The following is a 21,485-nucleotide window of genomic DNA, read 5'->3' on the forward strand; positions in this document are numbered from 1 at the left end:
GCCAAAGTTTTTCTTAAGGAAATTCAACAATTAAAGAAATTAAGACTTTGTCATATCTTACAGGACTTATTTTCAAGATTTCAAGACTAATTCATTTGTAAGTTATTTAGTACAGGAAAGTTCATTCCTAATAAGTACTAATAAATATACTAGTAAGTACCATGATATTTCAGTAAATATTTCTAATCAGAAACAAGTGTTCTACAGAAATAAAAAGATGGAAGGAAAACAACTTACAGTCTTCAACTAAAGAAACAGAAATTGTCTCCTCATAAAATTTGGTCTAAGATTTTAAACTCATCTCAAAAGCATTTTCTATATTCTACAGATTACAGTACATATCTGATAGAATAAATATAAGGAATTATCATAACAGTCCTGATATCGATTTTTAATCTTGAAAAAACCCCTATGGTTATAGATTAAAAATTGTGAAAGTACTGTAAGGAAGATCAAACTACTAACAGGCACCTACACATAAGAATTTCCTTCTTACCTCTCTCTTGCAGTATAGAAATTGAAGACAGTACTTATTCCAATTATGGTGTTCTAAAGCACACCTTTCCCCCAGCCCAATAAATTAAGCTAGAGCCAAAAGTCTTCACTAAAATTTATGAGATATCATTAAACCATTTGAACAACCCTGCCTTCAAGGGAAGGCTTAATTAAAAGATTTGGTGACTACTTTTTTACATTAAAGCCACATGAACCTCACATTGTAGCAAGATCTGAACTTTGAATTTATGTGGTGTTTATCTGCCTGAGGTTACCAAAAATCACATCTAACATACCTTGGCAAAAAAGACCGTGAGGTGTGTTTCACTGCCGAGTATCCAAATGGGAAATTTTGGAGATTTCAAATAGGAGCCAACCTTAAAAAGTACAACAAAATCAGAAATGCAAAGCAAACCCAGAAAATTCATCCAGTTAGTGATCAAGTTAATAACAATTCAGTTAGTGAAGTCCCAACTGCTCTGAAAACTACTATAAAATGTTCAAGAAAATGACAAAACAGTGTAAAATACTTAGATTCTAATTTTGATCACTGATTCCTGTTTGACTTGGAAAGCAACACAGCTTATTATAATTAATTGAAATAACATCAGTGAGAATGTTGTCAACAATATTCCTTATTTCAACCTTTGAGACATGCTTCAAACACTGCACACAAGTAAGTACTCCTATGCTTAACAGCACTATAATTGGATACTAAATGAGGTAGAAGTCCACTTGACTTATTAGCTGGTTTTGCATTAATCAATTCAGAATTGGAACTTATTTAATAAATGAAGTGACAGTTAGTTACAGTCAATACACCAACATTCTGGAAAGTATATAATCCTCTTTAATCCTGAGCTAAGTTAAAGGACTTCAATAGAGATTGAAAAGGAAGCAAAGAACAACCAAAAAGCCTTTTCAAATTAAGAGTATTAATGCTGTTTCACAAGTAGAATTTGTAAAGCACAAAATTTCTCAAATAAAAACCTTAAATCAAGAAATTCTGTGTCACAATGGGAAGAAACAATATGGACTAGGTTGCACTTTAGTTACTTTCAGATGCTTACAGATGAATACATAAAGTAACTTTCAGGTCTTGAATGTATTATATTCAGAATACGTTTACTTAATAGTAGTTTTATCATTCTTATTTATGGCTATTTATTTTAAATGGAAGACAGTGATAACATAAAAAGTGAACAACAAAACTGCAACATTCACAACAGCAAGCCATTTTGGGACTTGACAGTTTTATAACTATTTGCATAACTTGCATTAAACATTATTTCAGTAATACATAAGCTTCCAACCAGCTATGTTAAATTGGTGCAATAAAGTTCTATTTTAAATAGCAAACAACATTTATTCAATAGATACATTTAAGAATTTTGTATCTGTTTCAATATACTATTATTCTCATTATTACACTATTATATAATTTGAAGTTGAACATACTTTGAAAGTTCTTGAATATCTTCAATTGTACACAGTGAAGATTTTAGTAATACTGTCAAAGAAGCCCGCAACACCTTAATAAAAGAAAAATTTTAAATGATGCAGAAAACAGCTTACCTTACAATATCTCAGAGACTCCATCAATGTCAAAAAGCCTACTGTTGCCTGTTTATGTATACCAAGAAGTTCTGTTCAAAAGAAAACAAAAATGTATTCAAGAAAAATCTGCAAAGCCTCTTTTAAGCCATTTTTTCTTACTTTCAAAACTGGTCAAATAATAACAATTTTAAAAGTGATGCGATTTTAGCAACAATGGCAAATCGTGAAGGTATAGTAAAAAAACTACGAAGGTTTACTAATTTCCCTCTCTATAAAATATGAAGAGCCAAACTGATGGTTTTAAAAGTTTACTGTTGATAGCCTCTTTTCAAAAGTTGTTGGATTTATTAGGAGATGAAATACTTGTAACTTACACAAAAATTATTCTCAGAAAAATTTAAGAAAAACAGCTACCTTGAAGGAGAAAAAACACATATAGATGTATTTTTTTCCTTTTTTCTTTCTTTTTTCTTTTTTTTTTTTTACGATTTCTCTGGCTATATTTATCTTAATCATTTTGCATTCTGAATAATAAAACATAATTTTGCAAATAATAGTTTTGTTAGTAGGAAAGAAAGCATTCACTCAATTTGATTTACTGCACTGACTTCCATTTAATGTATCATACAGCTCTCAAACACCACAGCTGTCAGGAATAGCTGAAATATTTATGTACTACTGACTGGAAGAGCACTTACAAAGCCTGATTTGAGGCTCTCTAATAAAGAATGAGAAAGCACTTCAATATTCAGGCTTAGAAACTAGTTATAATTATAAGGATTTGAAGAAGCTCTGGGCTTACATATACATCATCTCAACAGTGCAAGTTCTGTCTCCTTGAAACAGCTCTGCTAAACATTGTCTAAACAAAGAGCAGCACATACCTGATCCTGCAAATAAACATAGGAACATATGCCATGATCAATTTAATAAGATCAGTATTTCCTTTTTTTCAGAGAACACTGACTTCTGTATTTGAAAGTTCCTTCTAAAATACTAATTCTCAACTATATTTTTTTAACATTGATCATTCATGTACAACAGCATAAAACCATGACATCTTTATCCATGGGCTAAAGCCTCAGGACCACAGCAAGTGAAAGAAACTGTTCGAAATTTAAAAGATTTCTTGACTTCCAGAAATCAATTCTGCATTTCATTGTAACTCACAGCACTAGCCATGGTATGCCATGCTTCCTTCACTAACTTCAAGTTTACCTCTCTAAATTTTGCAATAGTGCAGAACAGTTATTATAGTAATGTTTTACCTTTTTGCTCTACTGTTAAGCAAAAATACCCCACCATCCCCAAAACAAAACCACAACTTCAACAAGCAAAACCCAAAAATCTTAAAGCCAGTAACTTGTTTGCTACCTCTGTGGCCTGGAAGTACAATTCCTTCCTTAAAGTTGTCAGCTGTATATACTACAAGGCTCTCTTTGCAGTGCAGAATTCTTTGATCTGAAACCGCACTTTCAAGGATTATCTTTAAATTCGCTTGGAATTAGAACATTTGGGGGTGCATAGATAACACTTTGCAGAACCCTATTACCTCACTGGCTTATAGCTGTGTTGCTATAAATTGCCATACGCTGAGACAATTCATGCTTTCTTCGAGCCGAGGTCAAGAGAGCTAGCCCAATTAAAAGACTAGTGAAGGATCCTTCAAACTAGGGAATAGCTATTGCTCAGAAATAGCACATTTATATGTGCAATGGAGAGAAACACACAGCAGAAGTAAGCAACAGTACATAAAATCAATAATTTTAACACATCACATATATTTCTTAAAAAATCATTAATAAAATTCAATGTAAAGTTCAATCTGCTAATCAAAGACTTCAGCTTCAGGAGCTGATGCTTGGAACAGAACAGCAAAGTCATACATAAATAATATTTACTATTCAGAAAATGATTCAGAAAAAAAACCCAATCAAATTACTACGTATTTTGTTCCCCTGACAGATAACTAGATGAGAACTCTGACTGATAACTAGAGAGAGCTGGGATCCTGGCTATGACAGCAGCTGCAGAGTGTGAGTATCCTGACCAGCTAATAGTCACGCCACGTGGAGAGTGTATCTGAAAGCTCTCAGGTTAACTAGCCAGGAGTCACTGGTCGACCCGTGCCTCCTCCAGAACTAGTCAACGGACAAGACAGACCCAAAGGCAAAAATCACTGTCAGGTGAGTTAGAAGGAAACAAAGGGAGAGTAGCTGCCCTAAAGCAAAGTTTATCCTTGTGAATATCCTCACCCCACAGAAAGAAAACACACACCTGGAAGAGATCTGATAACATGAAAAATCATCTAAGAAAATGAAGACGTATGCCTCTTGTCAGAAAGTTAATTTCTCTTTTTTTTTTTTTTTTAAAAAAAAAAAAAAAAAAGTACTTTTGCAAAGTACTCATATTTCTAAAAAGGGAGAAAACCGGAGCCTTTAAAAAAAAGGCCAGGCCTAAACCAATGACGGTTTTAAAATGTAATGATGTTACCAACCGTAACAGAATAACGCCACCTAGTGACAGCATGGAACAGCACAAATTCTTGGCACTACTTCGATAAAGCAATTACAGCATTATCTCTACTCATATTAAATTGCTACATATCACCTAAGAATGACAGTCTTTAAAAAAGAAGGAAAAAAAAATATCTACCTCCCCATATCTTCCTACTGTGGATAACTGTGGCAAGAGAAGAGATTGGAATATCAAGAAAGGTTTAAAGGGGAATATGTCAATAGTCAAAGAAGACGGATCATTTCACTGGTATTTGTGCCAGTGGTGGCCAACAACAATTCCAGTTAATAACTCCTGCCCTATTTGGAAAATGTGCAATACTTTAAGAGTTAGAGCTCTGAGTATAATCTTCAATCTACCTGGTAATTCCTCAAGTTTCTAATTCAGTATTTTCTTTATCACTGATAAAATGATAGTAACTTTAAAGTAATTTTAGAGATTTACTTATTAATTAAAAATTGCTTATCTAAACAGATGAACAAGAGGTAAGTGACTTTACATAGCTTCTGAATAAAAATGTAAGGCAAGTGCCATTCTAATAGTTCGATGTACTAAACATGTTTACTTATAATAATAGCATCACCTATCTAGCATTTTTCCTGTTCCTGCATTGTGGCTGAATCTTCTCACTGCTGCTTCATTGCTGCCCCTGCAAATATACCATGAACCACATCACACCCACGGTTTTCTGCAGTTCTTTAGCACCACTTTTCCCCCGTGCCCAGGGATACCTTTCCTGCCCCTCAGTTTCAGAAGTTCACCTACTGATTACACCTAATCACAGAAGTACCTGAAATCTCTTTCCATTATGTTTATGCATGGAAAAATCGAGCAGGGCTCACTGGCAATCAGCTCTGTCCAATACTAATGTCAAACCTTCCAACTTGCAGTCACTTGACCAGAGGAATTCAAGGCAAGTGACCAGCAACCAAACCAGAAAAACATACATAAAGCCAACTTCAGATATTAGTCAGGAAACACATTCAGTTCTTGTTATTTGGACATCTGCAACCCTTCTACATGAGAAACTCATAGTGTTGGTAGAAAGGAAGCTGAAGACTACAGCCAAAGAGAATCAAAGTACAGGAGGAATGATTGTAGGAGAAAAGAAAAGATGACAAAAAGGACTGATAGATAAAGGAAATGTGACAACATACCCAAAATTCAGTCTTGTCTAATAAGCTGTGAACTGCACAAGATGTTCTTTGTCCTTTTTGATAGACTACACAAATCGCTTTGCAATAGATACTGATTATAGACTTAAGACGGTGAATAAGCTGGTTTTGACTATAATTATCTCAAGGACTTGAAGAAAATGGAGGGCTCCCAACAGTAGTTAACTCCAATTACTTGACTGGTGAAAACTAACAGGACACACAATACCAGATTCTTAAGATGCATTAAAGATTATTTTCTGCTCCTCCTCTCCCCCCATAAAGAGACAGATGTTTCTATGGGAGCTCTGGTTCTGGATTTTTAGGGCAGAATTGATTGAGAATCTAAATGTGGAATATTACTGTGTGAAAAGAGAGTTTAGTGTTCTCAGAAAAGAAAAAAATTCCAACTTGGATACCTAATGAATATGGTCTACCAGAAAGATAATCTGAAAGGCAAACAAAGGAATGAACTGCAAAGCTTCAAAAAAAGTTACATTAAATTGCAGAATAGGAAATTAGCCCAATGTAAAGGAAAACTGAAAGAACAATTCAGATTGATTTTTAGATCGTGATCAACCAAAAAGAGAAAATTACAAATACTGAAGAGAACATATGGATAAAACCAGAAAGGCTAATTACAACAAATTTCAGTTAGGAAGGGGGGTGGTGGTAAATGACAACAACGTTCTATACATGCAGCATGAATCAGGTTAGCAATGGACTGATAAAACACAAAAGAAAATGATATAAAGAAAATACAGGTATTCAAAGCTATCTTTGCTTTGATTCACAAGAAGGTAAATAAAGTCGTATACACAAGATGACTAACAATGAGATGATGGTGTCAGCCGTAAAAAAAAAAAAAAAAAAAGAACAAAATTGGCTAAAACCGGTAAATGAGCCAGACATGTTCAATCTTGCAAATCTTAATGAAATTCGTTATATAACACTTAAGTAGCTAGACAAAATAAGTCTCTGAACCATTAATGACCACCCAACATATCAAAGATAAAGGAGGTGTCAGGAGACTAGAAAAGGCAAAACTGGGTATTTACCCTAACAAAAACAACAAAAAAAAGCTGGAGGAATGTATTGGGTTTGCATGGCAAGGTTTTGGTAGTGGGGGGGCTACAGGAGTGGCTTCTGTGAGAAGCTGCTGGAAGTTTCCCTGATGTTCGATAGAGCCAATGCTAGCCAGCCCCAAGATGGACCAACCGCTGGCCAAGGCTGACCCCATCAGCGATGGTGGTGGTACCTCTGCGGGACAGCAACCAGGAGAGAGGTGTGAGAGCAACAGCTCTGCAGACACCAAGGTCAGTGAAGAAGGAAGAGGATGAGATGCTCCAGGTGCCATAGCAGAGATTCCCCTGCAGCCTACGGTGAAGACCATGGTGAGGCAGGCTGTCCCCCCGCAGCCCATAGAGGTTAATGGTGGAGCAGATATCCACCTGCAACCTTTGGAGGCTCCAAAACCAGAGCAAGTGGTTGCACCCAAAGGAGGTTGTGACCCCACAGAGAGCCCATGCTGGAGCAGGCTCCTGGCAGGACCTCTGGCCCCATGGAGAGAGTAGCCCACACCGGAGCAGTTTGCTGGCAGGACCTGTGACCCCGTGGGGGACCCATGCTGGAGCAGTCTGTTCCTGAAGAACTGCACCCTGTGGAAGGACTCACATTGGAAAAGTTTGTGGAGAACTGTCTCCTGTGGGAGGGACCCCACACTGGAGCAGGGAAAGGGTGTGAGGAGTCCTCCCCCTGAGGAAGAAGGAGCAGCAGAAACAACATGTGATGAACCGACCACAACCCCCATTTCCCATCCCCCTGCACTGCTCAGGGGGAGGAGGTAGAGAAAATCTGGAGTGAAGTTGAACCTGGGAAGAAGGAAGGGGTGGGAGGAAGGTGTCTTAAGATTTAGTTTTTATTTCTCATTACACTACTCTGATTGGATTGGTAATTGCTGAGTGATGTCCCTGTCCTCATCTCGACCCATGACCCTTTTATTATATTTTCTCTGCCTACCCCGTTGAGGAGGGGGAGTGACAGAGCAGCTTTGGTGGGCACCTGGTATCCAGCCAGGGTCAACCCACCACAATGAAAACCCAAGGAGAAAGGATGATTTTAACCTCCAAGGGGTCACGAAACAAATTAGTAATCTATTTGCATACACAAGAAAGGACAAACAAACAAACCAACCCCCAACCAACCAACAAAACAAACAAAAAACCCCCCAAAAGCAGTCAGTATAGGCTCATCAATAATAAGACTGCAATAATCCAATCTAAACGCCCTGGTAAGAAGTCTACCAAATAGGTATAAGAAGAGTCGATGCAATATCCAAATGACATTCTGATAAGTCTGATGCTGAAGTATAGCCTGCATGGAATCATAATCAAGTAGAAGTCTAAAAAGTCTCAAAGGAAATTATACTACTTGTTCATTGTCAAACAGGAGCATTTTGATTCAGGTCTTGCATGGATCTGTCTTGAACTTCAGTTCAAGTCAGTATTTTCAGAGATTACTGAGATGATGGAAAATTCCCGTAAGAAACATGCTGATGAGCCTGAGATGGACTTTCTAGCAGTGGGAGAGAAGATGTGAACACTTTCAGAATTCAAAGTGTTCCTGCTTTCAGATCGTCTTCTCTGTTTGTAAGATGAAATGCAAACAACACAAAAGCCTGCTAATCATCTTGGTGGCCCTCCACTGGACTTGCTCCACTATGTCAATGTCTTTCCTGTACTAGGGAGACCACAAGTGGACACACCATTCTACATATGGTCCCAAAAGTGCCACGTAGGGGGAAAGAAACATCACTTCCCTTCAACTGCTGGCTACTCTCCTCCTAATGTAGCCCAAGATGCAGATGGCCCTCTTTGCCAGAAGGGCACACTGATGACTCATCTGCAACTTGCTGCCCACAAGGACCTCAGGTCCTTTTCTATGTATCTGCTTCCTAGCCAGTCAGTGCTGCCCTGTGCTGTTGCATGGCCCTATTCTATCCCAGATGCAGGATTTTGGTGAATTCATAAGGTTCCTGTCAGTCCATTTCTCTAGCCTGATGTGGCTGCTCTGAATCGTGGCCCTGTCTCCAGTGTAATGACTAACCTTCCTAACCTGCAGAGACTGCACTCCCTTCCATCATCCAGGTCATCAGCTACCTTATAATTTCAACCTTCAGTGAATCCTGGATTGTCAGCTAATGTTAACATCACAGATTTTGTGCAAGTATGTATTGTTTCCATTTGAGGTCTGCTTAAATCAAAGGACAGTAAACAAGAAGTCTATCAAAACAGAAATATAGGATATTCCTAATTTGTAGGTCAGCATCTCATAATATGTAAAAATTATGAACAAGCACAAACTAGAATCAACTTACTCATTCCTGAACATTCTCTGTCTCCATCCCACACATTAGAAACAGCATGGCCCGTCAACAGCAGGTTAATCAAACTTTGGCTATATAACAGAAAAAATAGCCTATTAAAAGGGATGTAGAATTTATTCCTGAAGAAGTGGTCATCTCTAACCAATAAGAAAAGTATTGTATTACCTGGACAACTAAGCAGATATTCTCTAACTATATTCCTTTAATTAGCATATATTTGTAATTCAGCAATGCTAAAATGATCTCCACTCTATCAATCAACAACTTGATATAAAAATGTAGCCCTGAATTTGAGAATTATTCCTCTGAAAATTCAGCAATAACAAAGCATTTCCTCAGAACTGATGCACTAAATGGAGTAAGCAGTGAAAAAGGCATGCTATGTTAAGTGTTGCTTTTAGCTATTACAAAGTTATAATTGAATCTTTGTTGTAATGTCAATAATTTCCTAAAAGAATGATCAGTTACAGAAACATAAAAAATTAGTCACTAATCTAAGTGGTAGCCACCATATATTGCAGCTTACCTTCCATGACCGTAAACAGGATCTATCAATGGCTCAGTTGCATCTTCAATTTCATTTTTTATGTTTTCAATACCCTGCAGAAAAATTAAAAACATTTTTGCTCTCTTCAGGAATGAATTGCAACATTTGTAACAACAGAATGCAATAGTAAAACATCAGGAGACTGATGTTCTTACATGAATTGATACGTAAACACACTTCTTTCTCTTGATAAAGAGATGGTAGGGATATACAAGGAAGGATATTTCCAAAATCCATAATTCTCCCACATCAGGAGGTGGGGGGAAAAAAAAAGAAAAAAAGGTCTGAGCTTTTCGAATATTTACGTTGGTGATGTACTGTAACATGAATGAAGATGCCATTCCATCCATTTATTTAGATTTGACTTAGTTTATCAGTTCAGTTTAGTGTTCACCTTTTACAGAAAAAGGGTTACATGATCAAACTTTCTCTTAACAAAAAAGTAGTTGTTCAGCCTGGAGAAAAGACGACTCTGGGGAGACCTTATAGCGACTTTCCAGTATCTGAAGGGCGCCTACAAGAAAGCTGAAGAGGGACTTTTTACAAGGGTATGTAGTGACAGGACGAGGGCTAAGGGCTTCAAACTGGAAGAGGGCAGATTTAGATTAGATATTAGGAAGAAATTTTTCACTATGAGGGTGGTGAGACATTGGAATAGGTTGCCCAGGGAAGTTGTGGAGGCCCCATCCCTGGAGGAGTTGAAGGCCAGGCTGGATGGGGCTTTGAGCAACCTGGTCTAGTGGGAGGGGGCTCTGCCCATGGCAGGGGGGTTGGAACTCGCTGATCTTCAAGGTCCCCTCCAACCTAAACTGTTCTATGATTCAATGATTCTAAGAAACAAACCAAACACACACACAGAAAAAGATCAGACAACCCACAAACCTTTGTCAGTATTACAGAATACAGAAAGAGCAATACTCCAAATCTGTTCGTCCACACTGAATATTGATCCCAAACTGCATCCTTCAGTTCAGGGAAGCTTCTGAATGCCCGTTTGCTAAATAAAAAACAAAACAAACAAACAAACAAAACCAAACCAAAAGAGGAGAATGCATTTAGAAGAAGCATTAGAATAGTGTCACAATGCACAAACAAGAACTATTAATACCTAATATGAAAACGTAAAAGCAGAGTAAAACTGGTGTTATATACAGAATGACACAGCAGCTGTTCTGGAGTTACTATAACTGCCATAGAGTCATTAGTATTTAGATACATATACTGAAGAAGAAGAAGAGAAATAATTCTGGAGCAGTGTGCAAAAATTAATACAATTTTTAAATGCAAACACTAACCATAAAGTTACATATACGTGTGAAAGAGCTGAGTGGCTTGAATCAGTAATTCTACAAAATAGTTACTGAAATTGCAAATAGACTGTATGTCACCAAAATAACGTTTGCACTATATAGTGTTCTGAAAGACATTCAGTCCATGAACAGAGGAGAAAAAAAACCTTCTACTTGACCAGGTAAGACTATCTTTCAGGCTTTTGAAGTATTTATTACACTTCCCTGAGAATTTGATTTTGTTAGTCTCTAGCTTTGGAAAAAGCAAAATGTTAAACCTTAAGTGGCACATCAACATTTGGGAAACTATCTGGTTGTATAAAAGGGTTGCTGCTAGATGATAAGGTAACACCAGGTGATCATATGTTTAAAAAGAAAAAAAGTGACATAAAAACAGAAGAATGGAAGAGATCCATCAAGATTCCAGTAAAGTCATACACTTTCTATTTCTTGGGATATTTAGAGCTAAATACTGCTTTTCAGAACACAAACATTAGTTTTTATTGAGTAATTCGAACTAGATCACACACTCTGCTTATCTCACACAAAGGTAAGGTATATTAGGTATATTATTTTCTTTTAGATTTCTTGGATGCTTTTAGTACATCTTGTTTAAAAAAAGAAACAAACGTGCGAAAATATATCCATAGATGGGTTTACTCTGGCTAACACTTGAGATTTTTAAACTACCTTTTATTATCCACAGAGTATATTAGGCATAAAAGGTATGCAAGGCAAAGTCAGTTCTGATATCCATCACACAGCTGGATTTTAAGGCATATGCCAGAGTGTTCATTTCCAGCGATAAAGACTGAGAAAAACTGAAACGGATACCACAAGTCCAAAGATCAAGGAGGTGAGTGGGAGGGAGGGAGAGGGCAGGAAATTAGTGTTTTGATCAGAGAAGGTTACAAAAATTTTATATTCTCCCTTTTCTTCTTTCCTCATATGACAATGGGTTTAAAGAACAAATTATAATTACTATTGATACAATAAGCAGTAGCCATTTCAGTTCTAATTAGTAACATTTTAAATCTCGAGTGTTTTTTGAAATTCTGTTGCTCTTTGGGGATTTATTTGTATAACAATCACAATTGTTCACCGTGAAAATAAAAGGCTATTACCTTTAAAGATAAACTCACTAGAACTGTAAGCTCTGTATTTACACCCCAAAAAGAGAACAGTATTTAAAATATGAAACAAAAGTCAGTCTTGTATATGAAACATTTTTATAAATGTTTCTTACATTGTCTCAAATCATGAGAAATACTAGATGACAATTTTTCAGTATATGTATCGTGTATTTCAGATAGAATCACCTGTGAAGATTGTTTATAAAAACACTGAGGATTAACATCTTCAATGTAAATATGGGTCTTATTTAGCTGTGTTTATACACTTGAATCGCACAAGTTATCTGGCCAATTTAGCACATTCCATTGCTCCAGTTTTGTTTTAAAGCCCAATGTATACGCTCAAAATAATACTCCATTTTAAACTGTAAAATGTAAAGAACCCCCCCGCAAATCAAAACTGGAAATCCGAGTTTAACCTGATGTGCAACACACACAAAGCTCCTCAACATACCCCTTTCAAGGCTGCGAATATTAATGTAACTTCAAAATACTGTATTTTAAATGTTCCAACATATTACTTACTGAATTAATGCATGAAATCGCTCAAAGCCAAGCTCTTCGACAGCCAAGGCAGCTATACACAAGAGACACTTTTCAGCACTACACATGGCAAAAAATGACACAAGATACACACAGCAAGCTAGTATACTTTCAAGCTTTAATTATATTTTTAATATTTAATCCTCCCTTGACATTTAATTTTTTTTTAACTCATTAGTATAAACTAATTTACTGCAACATTAAGATTCCACCATACAAATTAGTGAGAACATTTCTATTTGGACTAATCAATTTATTAAAAGCACAAAGCCACTGGAGTGTGTAGCCTTGAAAATATTTGTCAAATACTAAGCTGTTAATTCTGTACAAAACGTGGCTGTCACAAAGTCATCAAGCATATGCATACTATAGATATAATTTTGCAGGTCAACAAGAAGTATTACTTCCTAGAAAAGCAAGCATGACTATTTGGATCATTTTATCAATGTAGGTAAGCTGTATTTTTTCTTAAAATATGTTTCTGTTACTGAAATGTTGGGGTTTTATTTCCCATTTTAACGCTTATTTATTACAAACAAATGAGTAGAATTATTCTACACAGTATTACGCATCCTGTTTTTAAATAAATTCTCATTGTTTTCTTTCAGTAATGGATAAATAGCCTTTCAAATAATTGTCACATCCAAGACAGAAAAAAAATACAGCATTAGTGTCTTCCCAAGTTCAACACAGGCTTTATACCTTTGTTCCCCTCACAACATTTTCAAACAAAGGAGTTGAAATGAACTTTTAAAATCAAATTTTCTTTTACCAACAGGAAGTTACACTCACCAGTTGCTTAATTATCAAATTCTATAGGCATTCAAATATCAAAACGGAAGCAGTCTTTAGTGCCATCTATGTCCACAAGGACTTTATCTTCCAGCTAGTGGAATAATACACAAATCAGACAGATCTGCTTTCTCATAAAGGCCGCTTAATGCTGAATATTTAAATGATGTCTGATTATCTCGCTACTGAATTTGACTGCATACACAATTCATTAAAGACCTGAAGCCACTAGGGGTAATACAACTGATCAATTCCTCCCACAAGAATTCCAGAAAGGGCTTTTTATGCCCTTTCTGATTGTATTTTGCAAGATGCACTTGTTTGCCTACGTGCAAATAGAGCTGATTCTCCAGCAATAGAATACTTTCATTTTCTACTTCAGAAATGAGGCAGCAGTAGTCTTAAGAGTGTTTTTGTCTTGTGAAAAACTATACGGAATTGCTAAAATCAGGTGACTAAGAGCAAAATTGGACTTAAGAATACTTTTGAAAAGTATGAAACAATTAATCTAAAATGCAGAAAATTTCCAAATATACTTTTTTTTCCCTTTTTTTTTTTTAAATTAAAAATTGTTTTTATAAGAGAAGTTATAAATGCTACAGGAACTAACCCTGCTCCAAGAACATATATTTTTTGAAGCAGAAAGCTAGAGGGACTAAATCATATAAAGCAATCTTTGAACCTGGGAACTTGCACTATTACAGCCAACGCATGGCCAACAAGTCACTGGTGTACACCACAAAAGCAGATGAAAAATGCAATTGCATTCAGTAAGTGTGCTCGAATCCGCCTTTTGTTCACACAGCAGGATGATAGACAGTTTCATTCTGTTACTACAGAACAGAGTGAAATGGTAAGAGAACTACTCTTTGAAACAAAGGGAAAAAAGTAGAAATCCTGAAGAGAAGTGTAGTTATGTATAACCCAAACAAGGTTAAATAAAGACGGTGCTTAATGGAGAGGAAAACAACCAACAGTAATAGAACTTGAGCTGTACGAGAAATACAATTGTACAGAAAATCTTTAAAATGATACTCTATCAAGCTGCATCTAATCATATTTCACGTTTTTATTATATATTCCCATATTCAATTCCCAAATAGCAGTAGCTTGCCATGTGGAATTGTATCTGTAATACTCCCCCACACACAAACTATCTCCTAAGTCCTACCAACTACGACAATGCCCGTTTCTATTGTTATTGATTACAGCAACCAAGCAAAAAATAAATTTATTCCTTTGCAGTAGCAGGAACAGAACTCTGCATTATTAACATATGCCTTTGTCCCAAGCCTAACCAGGCAAGAAGCTGGTCTATAGTTAAATAGCAGGACAGAAAAGAAAAAAATCCACCCTAACAAATATATCTTAAATCAGGAAGTGCATTGCATTATACATATAAGATAAAATACTGTTTTAACTGTAGAGTACATACAAGAGGTACATTCAGTGACTACCAGGGAATGTAGAATATGAACAGTGAAAGAGATCAACTTTGCTCATGACAAAAGCAGACTGTTCATGGTAAATGCATCCTGCTTTTCTTAAGCACGTTCCATGGTATTAAGGACAAGTCAGGCAGAACTTATAGACTTGGTACAGAAATATGAAAAATGTAGATATGTAATAGATGGATCAGTTCATTAAGTGTTAGTGTTGAGAGCAATTATTAATCAGGTATGTGTTTAAAAAGACTTTCTGCTGAACATTTTCTACAGTCAGAAGTTCTTTAGAATAAGGCAATATATTAATAAACAGGTCAGTAAAAGCCTATTGATAACTGTGCTCCACTTCACTTTCTCTTCAAAGGAAACTTCATAATATGAGCAAAAGCTTCAGAGACAACTGGAAAATCCACAGAAATTAGGAATTTCAGAGTTACAACTGCCTTATTATTGAAGATTTTTTTTTTTTCACAGAAAATTCGTAGATACAACTTTTTGTATAATACTTTTTCTTAACCAAAAAAAAAAAAGCTCACTTTGGAACTCTAACATTGGGACCTTCTGTTTTTTTAATCAAGTAACATTTTAATTATTATTGTTTCAGCCTTCTAAAGCACATGGAGCATTTGACAGAAGCAGATGAAGATGACTTGTAACATAAAGAGCTCCAGCACTACTAATTGCTATAGCTAGCTGCACACATACAAATCTACTTGTACAATTCTTACTTTGTAGTTATGCCACAAACTGCCGAATAACATATTCCTTCCATCAAAAGATGGCACCTTTATAAGCATGCTTTCATATGAAGAGTTTTTCATACTTCTTAAGGGACACATTGGGAACAAAAACTAAAAGAAAAAGAAGCTTATCTTTTAACACGTTAGATATCTTCTATTAAATAACAAATACACATCTCAATGATCATGTGTGCACAGATAAAATTTCAATGTCACTAGCTCCACAGTGGTAAGATACAACTGGATGCTGTATCTTAGGGCAGCAGATGATGTTCACCAGATCCTTGATGTCAGTAAGTAATGAAGGAATCAAGACATTTGCAAAAAGTAGGTAACCGAAAAATTGTAACCTACAAAAAATTCTGCTAATCTACTAGAAGGTGATTTGCTTAAACTGTTTTGGTACTGCATGGAATCAAACCAAGGGAAAAAGTACTTTTCCATAACAGGGGATCCAGAATATTTTAGAACAGATAAAACTTCGCTGAATTTCCTACAAAAGCTCTTCTGAAATAAAGCAACAAGTGACAAAGTATTCCTCTAGCGTTAGGAAGCATGTAGATTTTTCCAAATTAAAGACACGTCAGGTCCCAATAAATTACAAAATAAAATTGAAAAGATTATGTAAATTGCTCAAATTCAAGAGAAACACGTATGTTAGAACTCCAGTGAGAGACAGTACATTTGTTACAACAAAAATGATCAACGACTTTAATTACAACAGACAAAAATCTGTCTACTGCTAATGGAATCACAAAGGTGAACCCCCCCCATGTAATAATAAAAAGCAGTGGCCCCTCAAAACCAACATAATACTTCACTAAGTGATGGGTAATTTAGAATAGAAATACATCTTACAAGGTTGTTCCTCTTGACGACTAGATTCTGCAGGACTTTCAGAAATACTAGCAGTTTCTTCAGTTGTTTTTCCTCTTATCCATGTTGCCAGAGAGTACGACTCAGAATTATCAGAGCAAGCCATTTCCAAAATATCACATAATGTATGACAAAGAAGGTTCTTCTGCTCCTCTTCTGAAAGATCAGAAACCTACATGAGTTCAATTGCTGCTAATCAGTATCTTATATAAGCTACTAGTATGTTTTTTATATGTTAATTTTATCTAAATAATTGAGTTTATTACTTTTATCTTATTAATTATTAATGTTAATTGCTGTTTGACTATACTGGACCAAAGAATTATAAAGTGGTCTTTAGAAAAATGTGTTTTAATATGATTTCTAATCCATTCCTTTCCTAACAATAGATTTTAATCAAATATTTATAAAACAGAGAAGTACTACAGACAGACGTAGACCTCACAAATGGGAGTTTAGAGACATGTAGTATACATACTGTATGCCTCATAAAATGGCATGGGAGCACTTAAACAAAACGAAAGTGTAAAATATTTTAAATTCTTTGTACTAGGACATGCTTTACAAATAAATAAAATGGAAAAAATGAAGAAGAAAAAAAAAGGTCTCAGTACCTGGACAGTCTCTCCAAGTAGACTTTTCGCTGGTAAAAAGCCTCTTCAAAAGGAATGCCTTCGTTATCAAAGCATAAAATAATATTAAAATACAAGACAACACCAACTTTTACATTATGTCACAAGCTCTACACCAAAGCATTTTTGCATGTTATTAGAAGGGTTTCAAGCTAGTCATTGCCCAGTACGACACCCTGAGCCCACACTGTTTACTGATTTTTCCTATTCAAACTAACTACAAAGGTGCCCTCATACCCGAGTTCACTATTGTTGGGTTTGAACTTCAAGTATGCTTCAAATAAACAGAGTGCATATTTACATAAACATCTCCAGACTCACAGGACTGCAGTAATGCAGGCAGAAATAGTTTGCAGTATAAGTGATGAGTAGTACAAGACATACCCCTTTGGTAAAGGGCCCACCTGTTTTGACCATTGCAAGTCATAATTCACAGATGAAAGAAAACCTATGCATCTCCATAGCCCTGCTTTGTTTCCATCAACACTACTGTTGCAATTACAACAAAGCTAAAAAAGATGCGCTCGAAGTTACAGAGAATGAAAGAACAAACTTTGGGAAGCAGGCTCTTGGTCTTTCTGATTGTTCTATTAGATGCAGTTTTAGGTATTTCCAGCACCTTAAAAATATCTCCTTCAACTTTCACTTCTTCCCTGACAGACTCACCCTGCTCTCTCACAGGTCTTTAACACACCTTTTTTTAGTAATTCACAGCAGCAGTAGGCACTGCAAGATCTGTTTGATCCCTTCCTCCTTCCCTAGCCGGAACTCAGCTCACTTTTAAACATGCTTTAAATACTCAATTTCAAGGAAGTTGAACTACATATAGACAGTGGTTTTCCAGATTTATAAGAACATTTGATACGGTAAAGACTTGGCACTGCCTTTAAGGAGCTGGCTAGTGCTACTCTCTCCACTCTCCCCAAATAAAAGACATGTAACTCTAACATCAGAGGCCAGACACTCTACATCTCATTTTAAGACCACCAAACTAAGCAGAGCCATGTTAGAGTGCAATTTAGAATAATTTTTTTTTCTATTGATTGTTTGCAACCTAAACAAGCGATGCTCCTTCCTATGGTACAAGTCTTTTGGTGGGACCAGCATTTAGAGTTTCTTGAGGTAATCATAACAGAAGTTTATGACACGCCAGAGACGCAAACAATTCCAGAATGCCAGTTGTCTGACCCAGGTATCTTCCAGTTCATGATGAGATTAACTCTGCCACAGGACTTTAATATGTCCCCCATCAGTGGACAAAGCCTCAACTCTGACCTAGACCTACCTGCAGAATTTGATCTGTGTGTAAGAGGAGCGAAAAGCAGGTTACCAGAAAAACTAATCTGGCCCATGACTCAATGTCTGCCTGTCTCTACAGGGTGCTCCTAAGAGAATGAAGAGCAATTGCAGATTAGGCAACCTGCTCTAGCAGAACGGATCCAGCCTACAGATCACCTATCCACACAACAGTCAGAATTGCCCCAGAAAAAGCATTTCAAAGAGTATGCACATAGCCTACAAGATACAATGGAGTAAGAAACTAAAAATTCACCATCGCAGTCAGTTGAGCTTATCTGAAGCACAACGGAAATCCTAAGCAAGTATCCAGAATAAAATATACTCACCTGACATACTTCAATTATTCTAACTAAGACTTTGAAAGTATAGCATTTCTCCTTTTCTTACATAGCAAACGTTATTAGGTTAAAAAATCGATTACTTCAAATATTTCTAATACAGTTTGCTAAAACAGACATTGCGACACAGATATTACCCTCCTTAAAGACAGGGAATCTGATAAGAAAGGATTAGGATTGCATTTATATGTGATCTTTTATGTCTCCCCTTTACCCTGCATTCCTCGCTTTAAAGTTACCTGTGCTTGAATCAACCTGATGCACTTCCTCAAACAAATCCACTTCCGCAAGATTATAGTTCAAAATCACCCCATCTCTGCCTTTTTACTGAGTTTTTTGTCTCCTCCACACGATAATTATGAAATCAAAATACAACTGATCTGTAATATTTTCTGTGTTTTAGTTCCACATATATAGAGAAAAGAATAAATTTGGGGCTTACTAATTTTAAACCATTCCTATAATAAATGCACCTTACCTGCACCGGTGCAATCACCGCACAAGGGCCACCTTCAAACTGTTCTAATGCAGTTGATTCAGATTCACTAAAGACAAATCCTGTCATATAAAAAAAAGACTGTATTTAGTGAACTACGTAAGCGAGCACATGTTTACGTATAGTCCTTCCCTAACAGAAATGACACCTGATTTATCCTTTAAAGATAAGATAGGTTTGCAAGACTTTTTTCCCTGATCATGCAACAGAATGTGGTTAAACTATCTGAAGAAAAAAAGTCATGAATACAGGTAAGAGCACAGAAATGAATTATTTATCTCAGCAGTGAAATCAAGATCACAAGGGGCCACAGCTAGGGCTTTAAAAAAAAAACCCAAAAGATTTTTAATAGTAAAACTGACACTAGGGCACATGTGGCTGGATACATAAACCACAGGTTTTATTTTATTATGGTTTATTTCTTATAAATTGATTAAAATTTGTTTGTAAGTGATAATATTTTGTCCCACGTATGTAAAAAAAAATAATCATCTTTGGATCTTCTCCATGCACAATACATTTCTGTTCCCTATGAAGGGCATAGTATGCTTCCCACTGATCTCACTTTTGGCCTATCAGTGCTTCCTATTAAGACTGGAATATGCTGAGTAACTCAAATATTCACTTGCAACCACTGAAGCAAGCCTCTTAACGGTGTTCTTTCACAGAAGATACACTATATTTACAAAGATGCAAGATCCCCTATTTTCCACCGCTCCATCTTTAATGTATTTATATTTCAGAATTATCTTATGGTCACATAATAGAGCAAACTGGAGCAATTACTGAAAAATTTTTTGTTACCACCTTGTCCTTACACTCGTCTTCAACATATGGTGATTCACTGCTTGCATTTCTCATAGATAAATGCATATACATGGACAATTACCTTGATGAAGCTGACACATGGCAACTTACAGTGAATGATATTTTGCGTTATTCTTTTAAGTGCTGATAAGATTACACTGGAGTGACTAGTTCAATGTAATCTAGAAACCATGCAACTGTAACCAGCAACTAACCGGCAAGCACAAGCAACTGGGGACAGGGGGAAAGGGGATAGACATGCGTATTTTCTCAGCAGTGTCAGTCTCAGTGGAAACAATATTCAATGTTTCTTTCCCACAATTGCTCCTTTTCCCAATTCTGTAATATTACATGCTGCCGTATCAGAAGCATCCTGTCCTGTTCTAACTCCTGGATGTGAATTTGGAGTGGAGAAATGCATCCCTCCACTACAGACTTCCACACTACTGAATGACAGGTAAATCATCCCAAGCAGCACAAGAGAGGACTGCTGCATGTTTTCTAGGCCATATTTCATCACAGAAATGACAGCTCTTCAACAACAATGTGATGTTTGTTAAGAAGGATCAATGTAGCCATCGTTCTTTAGAAAAATGGGGGTTCCCCTGTATCTGACAGCAAGGCTCCAGGCTTGTTTTTTTTAACTGAATGTGCAAATGTGCATTACAAAGATGTACTTTATATCCAAAACCCAGATATACACATCATGCCTACATACTTAGATCCAGCATCACCTAAAGTAGCAATAAAGCTCCATTAATCCATACTTCAAAGTTTGCACCAGTGTCATTTCACTCCCCTGTTAATATGCCCTTATAAGAAATATCACCGCTCCTTTAAACTTTCTGAATTAGTTTGTGCAGGCTTAGCCATATTAAAAGGTAAGTCTTCCTCTACTGTGAAGCATTACTGCATGCCATCTAAGCACACTGCAACAATAGGGTTTTTTTAGTTGTTTTAATGATTTAGCCACTGCAGAAAAATAACATACTTGGATGTGGTACCATTAAACCACACTTAAGAAATCTTGAATTTGTTTCACATTCTTCAGGCTTCTTATAGAAAGCATGAACTTTCTCATCTTAAGCCTGCCCTGTTTTTCAAAACTGCTTCCTAAAAATAAAGAAAATTGAGTGTGATCCACCAGAGTGAATATGAATTTGAGATAGACAATGCAAAAATATTACACAGAATATGACAGAACACAACCACAGGAAAAAAAACATATATAACACCTAAAGAAACACTTCATTTCTTTTTACCTAAATGCTGCTTAATGCTTAATAAACATCAAGGTTCTAAAAGCAAATAAATGGGCTTCAGGGAAGTTGGTCTTGCTCTCTTTTAAAACGTTTACAAAATCTGAAGTTAGCTCAGGTAAAATTTCAGAAACCAGAAGTCTGAAGTCCAGCTGGGTTCAAGTCTACCTCAGCCTCCAAC

General features: G+C 36.2%; 1 protein-coding gene across 1 annotated transcript; it reads right to left on the reverse strand.

The window, feature by feature from the left end:
* Positions 1 to 791: 791 nt before the first annotated feature.
* On the reverse strand, positions 792 to 21,052 carry FAM188A (family with sequence similarity 188, member A; the record flags this gene model as incomplete). Its single annotated transcript, XM_009887141.1, has 10 exons — positions 21,037 to 21,052; positions 19,221 to 19,300; positions 17,088 to 17,145; positions 16,456 to 16,629; positions 12,603 to 12,654; positions 10,538 to 10,652; positions 9,635 to 9,708; positions 9,100 to 9,179; positions 2,071 to 2,141; positions 792 to 872 (listed from the first exon to the last, which is right to left on the reverse strand). Coding segments are annotated over exons 1-10 (801 nt in total), but the record flags the coding sequence as incomplete, so codon positions are not given.
* Between the last annotated feature and the right edge of the window lie 433 nt (positions 21,053 to 21,485).

Source organism: Charadrius vociferus, unplaced genomic scaffold (genome assembly GCF_000708025.1).
Source record: "Charadrius vociferus isolate BGI_N301 unplaced genomic scaffold, ASM70802v2 scaffold126, whole genome shotgun sequence".
NCBI classification, from domain to species: domain Eukaryota; kingdom Metazoa; phylum Chordata; class Aves; order Charadriiformes; family Charadriidae; genus Charadrius; species Charadrius vociferus.